Source organism: Crocuta crocuta, unplaced genomic scaffold (genome assembly GCF_008692635.1).
Source record: "Crocuta crocuta isolate KB4526 unplaced genomic scaffold, BGI_CrCroc_1.0 scaffold127, whole genome shotgun sequence".
Lineage (NCBI taxonomy): Eukaryota > Metazoa > Chordata > Mammalia > Carnivora > Hyaenidae > Crocuta > Crocuta crocuta.
In genome coordinates this window covers 4,844,580-4,854,004 of record NW_027532008.1, presented here as the reverse complement: position 1 = coordinate 4,854,004, position 9,425 = coordinate 4,844,580, and the positions used below count along the sequence as shown (strand labels likewise).

Genomic DNA, 9,425 nt, shown 5'->3' with positions numbered 1-9,425 from the left:
CCCTAGAAAACTTTTTGCCTCTTTTTGGTAATAATGTCATTGCCAGTGAAATATATTACGTTAACTATGTGAAGCAAATCGAATCAGAATATATAGAACTTACTTCTGAGGACCGTAATGAATTGATTTAAACTCTGATTTATCTTCCCCGAATAAAATTGCTTCCATTGATAAGTGGCTGTGTTGAGAATTGACTGGAACAGTATTTGGCCTTCAGAGTCTTATCTTTTTGCTCGTTTCTTTTTCTAACACCAGATGCCTGCAAGACACCTTAGAACTTAAAAAAACGGAAAAGACCCGCTTTTAGGGGACAATGCTGAGGGACGCTATGAAATCTTGGAACGATAGCCAGTCAGATCTCTGTAGCAGTGACCAAGAAGAGGAAGAAGAGATGGTGTTTGGTGAAAATGAAGACGATTTGGACGAGATGATGGATTTCAGTGATCTGCCTGCCGCACTCTTTGCTTGCAGTGTCCACGAAGCAGTGTTTGAGGTGCAAGAGCAGAAGGTAGGCGCGTCGTCCTACCTCCCCCGAGTTCGGTAGCGGGTCCGTTCCGGTGGGTGTGGATGCGGAGAGGCGGCAGATTGCTGGCCTGTGACGGGTACAAAAAGCACGCCTCCACCTTGAGACAGTGCCACAGCATGTCGTTGTGGTTTGTCACCGCACCGGTCCACAGCATGTAAGAAGTATTTCCAAGCCGGTCCTTTCCCACAGATGCTTTGTGAAGCAGCGGTGTGTAGTGAATTCTCATCAGTCAGGTCTTATTAGGTCCTGGTTCATTCATTCGCTCATTCATTCATTCATTCATTTTTGGAGCCCGTGATTAAGGAAAGCTGGTGATTGTCACCCTGGCTTCCGATCACTTGAGAGTAAATTCACATAAGCCGGAAGTATTTTCAGCTTTCTTTCTGAGGCTAATTACTACATTTATGATTTCACTGTAACAGACTTGTCAGCATGTCTTGTAGTAACTTTCTGCAGCTTCAGTTCATTTATTATTTACCTGGAAAGAGAGGTTTTATATGTGACTTTTTTCTCCGTCGTGACATCACAAAAACCTATAGGTCTCAGTCGTACAAAAGTAAAGTATGTCTGTCGTGGGTATAAATTGTGCATGTTCTGAAACTCTCTTGACAAACTCACCAGCTCTTTGGTGCTCTGTCTGTGCACTCAGAGTATTTTCCCTCCTGTGACTTTCTTGGAGAGAACGTGATAGAGTTTGACTCCCTACAGGCTGAGTGCCTCCAGTGGGTAAGGCGCTGTACCGCTCGCGTCAGGGAATAGAGCAGGGATTTAAACTGCTTCCGCCTCAGACAGGTGACAGTCCCGCAGTGGAAATGGTAAGTAATTTGGCTAAAGATGGAATACTAGTCCCTTTAGAGGCCCTTGAAAGTACGTTGAGGTGTCCCAGGACAGAGGATGACACCCAGGTGGAGTAAAAGATCTTAAGGGGAGATGGCATTGGAGAAGGCCATTGTGAGCTGGGTAGGAGTTTAGCAGGGAAGTTTAGCAGGGAGTTTAGCAGGGCAGGGGATCCTGGCTGGAGGGAACAGAGGGAGCCACCAAGCTGACCCAGGAGAGTGTGGACGCTTCGGGGAGTAGTTGTGTGGCTCGTGTGTGCGTAGGTGAGATGTAGCCTCAGTGAAGGGAAATGGAGCTGGAAAGGTCAGCGTATATTCACATAAGCCCTGCAGAGTTCAAGGGGCTTTGCCCTTCTCTGGCAAATAGTGAGGAAGGTCAGTGGACCACGTGTGAAGGGCAGAGTGGCGGAAGGAGAGCCAGATGCAAGGGGCCAATAGTGAACCTGCGTGGAGATGCTGCAGCAAAGCACTGGAGAAGCAAGGGAGAGGGGTGATGCCACCAATCTTATCTTTCATGTTGGTTTTCAGTCACTGGTGTTGCTTGCTTTCTCAAGCTCAGCCGTGACATAGACATTTTGACATCATTCTTCCTCATTTTCTCATCTTTTTAAGAGCTCTGCATGTTCATATAACAATGACATTAACTCTGTTGTTTATTTGTGATACATGAAAGTCACATGTATTCCTAGTTGATCTTAAAATTCCTAAGGATTCTTTCCAAAAGAAAAAAAAACCCTCACAATCTTATCTGTTCCAACTTCTTTTTAAATATAGACTAGAACGTTTTGTTTAACTTGCCAAAGTGGTGAGTTCTTGTTGGTTTTCATTTAGAAAAAAGCATTTGGTCGGGGGTGGGGTGGGGTGCCTGGCTGGCTCTGGTCGGTTAAGTGTCCGACTGTTATTTCAGCTCAGGTCGTGATCTCACTGTCGTGAGGTTGAGCCCCGCTTCGGGCTCTGCGCAGACAGCCGGAACCTGCTTGGGATTCTCTCTCGCACACACACTCCCTCTCTCTCAAAATAAACAAACCAGCATTAAAAAAAATAATAAGCCATGTGGGATTATATGTAACCTAAATTAAATTGGAAATCCTATCAGCAGAAATTCTCGTAGCCGTCCGGTAGACTTCATGTTAATGCAGCTCTTAGTCATGGTAAATTTTATATAAAAGCTTTATTGGTAATATCTGAAGCTGCGAACTATTTCTTTTATAACTGGAAGTTTGTACCTTTTGGCCACATTCTCCCGTTTTGTCACCTAGTTCGCCCTGCCTTTGGCAACCACCAATCCGTTCTCTGTTATCTGTAAGTTTTGTTTGTTTTTTAAATTCCCCACGGTAGAGAGATCATGTGGTAATTGCCTTTTTGTTTGACTTATTTCACTTAACATCATGCCCGCGGGGTCCATCCATGTTCTAAATGGTGAGATTTCATTTTTTTTAATGGCTGAATAAAGTTCCATTGTGTGTGCGTGTGTATATGTACATATGTACGTACATGCACACACCTGACACACACCACAATTTCTTTATCCTTCGATAGACAGTCTGCTGCCTTATCTTTGCTATTGTAAATAATGCAGCAAGAAACATGGGAATGGAGATCTTTTTTCGAGTTAGTGTTTTTGTTTTCTTGAGATAAATACCCAGAAGTGGTATTGTTGGGTTGTTGTGTGGTACTTCTGTCTTTAATTTCTTTTTCTTTTTTAATATGTCAAGTTTTTATTGAAATTCTAATTAGTTAGCATATCATGTAATATTAGTTTCAGGAGTAGAGTTTAGTGATTCTTCACCTACATGCAACACCCAGTGCCCAGCCCTCCTTAGTACCCACCACCCATCTAGCCCATCCCCCACTCCTCCCCTCCGTCAACCCTCTGTGTGTTCTCTGTAGTTAAGAGTCTCTTATGGTTTACCTCCCCTTTTTTTTCTTTCTGGTTTTAACTTTTTGAGGACCCTCCACTCTTTTTTCCATAATGACTACACCAATTTACATGCCCACCAACAATGCACAAATGTTCCTTTTCTCCATATCCTCACCAACACTTTTCTCTTTTTGACAATAGCCATTCTAACAAGCGTGAGGATGATATCTGATTGTGGTTTTATCTGTATTTCCATGATAATTAACGATGTTGAGCATCTTTTTGTGTACCTATTGGCCATTTGTATGTCTTCTTTGGAAAAATGTCTGTTCAGATCTCCTGTCCATTAAAAATTTTTTTTTAATATTTATTTATTATTGAGAGACAGAGCATGAGCATGGGAGGGACAAAGGGGGGCGGGGGGAGACACAGAATCAGAAGCAGGCTCCAGGCCCTGAGCTGTCAGCATGGAGTCCAACACAGAGCTGGAGCCCAACACAGGGCTTGAACCCACAAACCAAGTGTTCACGACCTGAACCGAATTGGACACTTAACTGATTGAGCCACCCAGGCGCCCCAGATTTTCTGCCTATTTTAAAAATCAGATTGTGTGGGTTTTTTCTGTTGAGTTTATGAGTTCTTTATATATTTTGGATATTAGCTCCTTACCAGATAAATGATTTGCAACTATTTTCTTTTATTCAGTAGGTTGCCTTTTTTTTTTTGTTTTCCACTTTGTTGATGGTTTCCTCTACTGTGCAAAAGCTTTCTAGTTTGATGTAGTCACACCTCTTTTTGCTTTTCTTCCTTTTGGTTTTGGTGTCAGATTTAAAAAATTGCCAAGGGGTACCTGGGTGGCTCATTCAGTTGAGCATCTCCTTTTGGCTCAGGCCATTATCTGATGGTTTGTGATTTTGAGCCCCATGCCGGGCTCTGTGCTGACAGCTCAGAGCATAGAGCCTGCTTCAGATTCTGTGTCTCCCTCCATCTCTGCCCAAACCCCGCTTGCACTTTGTCTCTCTCTGTCTCTTAAAAATGAATAAATGCTAAAAAAAAAAAAAAAAGTTCTTAATAAAAAAATCATTGCCAAGACTATGCCAAAGAGCTTATCACCTATTTTTTTTTCTTGTAGGATTTTTCATGGTTTCAGGTCTTACATTCAAGTCTTTAATCTATTTTGAATTAATTTTTGTGTATGGTGTAAGGTAAAGATTGAGTTTCATTCTTTACATGTAGCTCTCCAGCACCATTTATTGAAGAGACTGTCCTTTTCCCATTGTATATTCTTGACTCCTTTGTTGGAAATTGGCCATATGTGTGTGGGTTTATTTCCTAGCTCTCTATTCTGTTTTCATTGATCTGTGCATCTGGTCTTATGCCAATACCATAGTACTTTAATTACTGTAGCTTTGTGGGTTTTTTTTTTTAATATTTGTATTGTTGAGAGAGAGAAAGAGGGAGAAAACAAGTGAAGGAGGGGCGGTGGGGGGAGGACAGAGGATCTGAAGTGGGCTCTGTGCTGACAGCAGAAAGCTCAATGAGGAACTCAGACTCACAAACTATGAGATCATGACCTGAGATGAAGTTGGACACTTAACCTACTGAGCCACCCAGGCTCCCCTAAATACTATAGCCTTTGTAATATGGTTTGAAATCAGGGAACACAATCCTCCAGCTTTGTTCTTTCTCAGGAGTGCTTTGGCTATTCAGGGATTTTTGTAGTTCTGTACAAATTTTAGAATTCTTTGTTCTATTTCTTTGAAATGCCATTGGCATTCTTATGTAGATTGCATTGAATTTATAGATTGCTTTGGGTTAGTGTGGACATTTTAACAATAATGATTTTTCCGGTCCATGAGCATGAAATAGCTTTCCATTTATTTACTAATTCTTTTATTTCTTTCATTAATGTCTTGTAGTTTTCAGTATACAAGTCTTTTACTTGTTTGGTTAAATTTATTCCTAGGTATTTTATGCTTTTGATGGCAAGTCTAGATGGGATTGGTTGGTTTTTTTTCTTTTCTTTTTTTTTTTTTTTGATGGGATTGTTTTCTTAATTTCTCTTTCTGATAGTTTGTTATAAATGTAAGAGATGCAATATATTTCTGTCTATTTTATATCCTACAACAGAATTTATTTATTTATTAGTTTTAACAAGGTTTTTTGCTGTTTTTTAGAGTCTTTAGGGTTTTCTATGTATATCATTTTGTCTGTAAATAGTGACAGTTTTACTTCGTTTCCAATCTGAATGCCTTTTATTTATTTTTCTTGCTTAGTTGCTCTGGCTAGGACTTCCAAAACTATGTTGAATAAAGGTAGCAAGAGTGGGCATTTTTGTCTTGTTTCTAACATCAGAAAAAAGGCTTTCAGCTTTTCATCATGGAGTATATAAAGCTGTGGGCCCGTCATATATTGCACTTATTATGTTAAGATACATTCCCCTGGGGCACCTGGGTGGCTCACTCAGTTCAGCTCAGGTCATGATCTCAGGACTCATGAGTTCGAGGCGCACGTTGGGCTCTGTGCTGACAGCTCAGAGCCTGGAATCTGCTTCGGATTCTGTGTCTCCATCTCTCTCTGCCCCTCCCCTGCTTGTGCTCTGTCTCTGTCTCTCTGTCTCTCTCAAAAAAAAATTTTTTTTAAATACATTTTCTTAATACAGAGCTACAGTAATCAGGTACTTACATGTCAACTCTATCTCAATAAAACTTTTTTCAAAAGCCAGTGTTGTTCTGGCCTAAAGACAGACATTTACCGACATTAATGGAATAGAGAGCTCAGAAATGAACCCTTGTATATATGGTCAAATGATTTTCAACAAGGGTGCCAAAACCATTCAATGGGGAAAGGACAGTCTTTTCAACAAATGGTGCTGGGAGAAGTGGATATTCTCAAGTAAAAGAATGAAGTTGGACCCTTATTGTATACCTGATACAAAAATTCATTCAAAATGGATCAGTGACCTAAATGTCAGAGTTAAAACTATAAAACTCTTAGAAGAAAACAGAGGGAAATCTTCTTGACATTGGATTTGGCAGTAATTTCTTGGATATGACCCCAAAAGCACAAGTAACAATAGAAAAAATATATAAGTTGGATTTTATCAGAATTTAAAATGTGTACATCAAAAAACACTATCAATGAAAGGGCAACCTAATAGAATGGCAGGAAATCTTTTCAAATCATGTTCTCTGATAATGGGTCAATATCTAAAATATATAAAGAAATACTGAAAGTCAACAACAAAAAACAAGCAACCTGTTTGAAAAACTAGCCAAGGACTTGAATAGACATCTCTCCAAAGAAGATATATGAACATGTGCCAATAAGCACATGAAAAGATGCTCAACATCATTAATACTAGGGAAATACAAATAACAATCATGATGAGATACCACTTCACACCCATTAGATGGCTACTGTCATGAAAACAGAGTAATTGACAAGGACGTGGAGAATGTGGAACCTTTGTGCATTGCTGGTGGGAGTATAAAATGGTGCCACTGCTGTGGAAAACTGTGTGACAGTTCCTCAAAAAATTATGCACAGAATTACCATATGATCCAACAATTCTGCTTCTGGATAGACACACAAATAATTGGAAGCAGAGACTCAAACAGGTACTTGTATACCAGTGTTAATAGTGGCGTGATGCACGATAGTCAAAAGGTAGAAACAACTCAAATGTCCATCAATGGATAAATGAATAAATAAAATGCAGTGTGGGGTGCCTGGATGGTTCAGTCAGTTGAGCGTCCGACTCTTGGTTTCAGCTCAGGTCATGATCTCCCTCGTGAGTTGGAGCCCCGCTTCAGGCTCTTTGCTGACAGTGCAGAGCCTGCTTGGGGTTCTCTCCCTTTCCTATTCTCTTTCTGACCCTTCCCCTGCTTATGCTCTTTCTCTCTCTCAAAATAAAGAAATAAACTTTAAAAAAATGCAGCATATACTTACAATAGAATATTATACAGCTTTGAAAGTAAATGAAATTGATACATGCTATATAACATGCCCAAGCCTTGCAGACAGACTAAGTGAAATTAGGCACAAAAGGATGCATATACTGTATGATTTCACTTACGTGAGGTCGCTGGTGCAGTCTGGCTCCCAGAGACAGAAAGTAGAAGGCGGTTGCCAGGGCTGGAGGGAGGGCGGTTGGGGAGTTAGAGTTTAACGCAAACAGAGTTTTAATTTGAACTAATGGAAGAGTTTTGGAGATGAATAATGGTGTTTCACCACAGTATAAATATACTTAATGCCACTGAGTTGTACACTTTTTAAAAAATGGTTCAAATGGTAAATTCTGTGTTTTGTATATTTTACCACAATAAAAATGCGTTTAAAAGAGTTAAAAGATAACCCATTTTTCTTGAGTTTAACATTCTTTGTAATATGTTTATGTATATATATATACACACACAGGCACAAGCATATATACATATATCTACACACATGCATACATGTGTGTAAAATGCATGCATCTATGTACTGGACACTTCTGTTGCCCTACTTCACCTCGTCTGGGCCCACCTTTTCACTCCAGCTGTTGCTAGAGCACCCAGCTGTGCACAGATGTAACCTCACTACCCCGTAGATCCCTTGCATTCCGTCCCAGCGTTTCTCGGCTGCCCTGTGAAGTCACTCAGCGGTACCGATGCCTGGGCAGAAATGGAAATGTCACGGAGGTCGCATCCCCCAGGGCAGCCCTTGGCCAGTGGGAGACTAAAGCCAGTGACTTAAGTCCCCCTTCTTCTGACACTGAAGCCAACTGTGAGGGTCTTCTCACTGCCTTCTCTAAGGGCTCCTGGCCACATCATTACCCTGTGTGGCCACAGAGGCCACCAGCTTTATAACACAACCTGGACAGAAGGCCTTCCGTCCTTCCCTGTTTCACTCTTCCCGCTCTGTCCCGTGCAGTCACTTCCCAAAAGAGACTCTGTGTGTGCCCTTGCCTTGACCTCTGTTCTCCCAAGGAGTCCAGGTAAGACACAGGTGAATAACTTCCAAGTTTGGTTATTTATCTTGTGTGAAGGCACTATCCCAAGCTCTTAAAGGTAATTTTTAGGCTTTACAAAGAGGATAAAGACTAATACAGAGAAAACCCATTTGCCTGCCCGATTTAGCTAATAAAATTTTACTGATATCATGAACCCCTTTGTGTCTCCTCCCACGGATAACCCTTATCCTAAACTTAGTGTTTATGATTTCCCATGCAATTTCAACTGTTCATTAAGCCTAACCATACGAAGTTGCTGTATTTGTAGGTCAAATGATCACATATTGGTATTTCCTGTGGTTCAACATGGTCGAGTCTTAAAACAGTGCTGGAGTTAAGAGACCTGACCCTCCATGGAGTTGAAAATCATGTATAACTTCAGACTCCCCCAAAATTAACTATAAGCCTTGCCAATAATAGTCAATTAACACATACTTTGTATGTTATTATGTATCATATACTATATTACAATAAAAAGCTAGAAAAGATATTATGAAAATCATAAGAGAAAATATGTATATTCTACTGTATCCAAAAAAAATCCACATGTAAGTGAACCTACACAGTTCAAACCCGGGTTATTCAAGGGTCAACTGTATTTTTAAATTTTACGATTTGCAGTTGGCATGACTGTCCGTTTAGCAAGGAATCAACATAGAAACCGTTAGAATCGATAAGTGAACTGAGGATGACTGGAGGATGCAGGGTCAATATATAAAATCAGCCGTACTTATATATGTAGCCATAAACACTTAGAAACTGAAATTTAAAACATATTACCCTATACAGTAGTACCGTGAAATATTGAAGTGTAAATCTAAGAAAGTTCATGCAGGATCTGTATGCTAAAAACTGTAAAACACTAGTGAAATACATAGTATTTTACATTATTTTTAATTTTATATAAGTGGCATATTGTAGAAGTTCTTTTTTCCCCTTCAACATTCTAGCTGTAGGACTAATCCGTGTTGAAATATGTATTCTTTCCCTTGCTGTATAGTATCCCCATTTACAAAATTACTGTAATTTATTTACCCCTCCTTACGTTGGACATTTAGGTTGTATTTGGTAAGTTGCTGTTGCAGCAGTGATGCTGAATGTCCTGTATATGTGGGGGCACGGGGTGTGGGGGGGGTTCCTTGGTACTTAGGTAGGACTGATACTGCTGGCTTATAAGGTTGTGTTTCTTCCATCCTAGCCGTTACTGGC

The 9,425-nt window shown here is 40.3% G+C and overlaps 1 protein-coding gene across 3 annotated transcripts in view; it reads left to right on the top strand.

Annotated features, from left to right (window-relative positions):
• The window catches only part of RCAN3 (RCAN family member 3), a 38,120-nt gene that overhangs the window by 6,814 nt on the left and 21,881 nt on the right, over nucleotides 1-9,425 (top strand). For all 3 annotated transcript variants that reach the window (XR_013337980.1, XM_077775631.1, XM_077775632.1), the window contains exon 2: nucleotides 256-508. Coding sequence is in view for 2 of the 3 variants with exons in the window: in XM_077775631.1 (XP_077631757.1) it covers nucleotides 314-508 (195 nt within the window). In the remaining variant the exon portion in view is untranslated. The remainder of the gene's footprint in view (nucleotides 1-255; nucleotides 509-9,425) is intronic.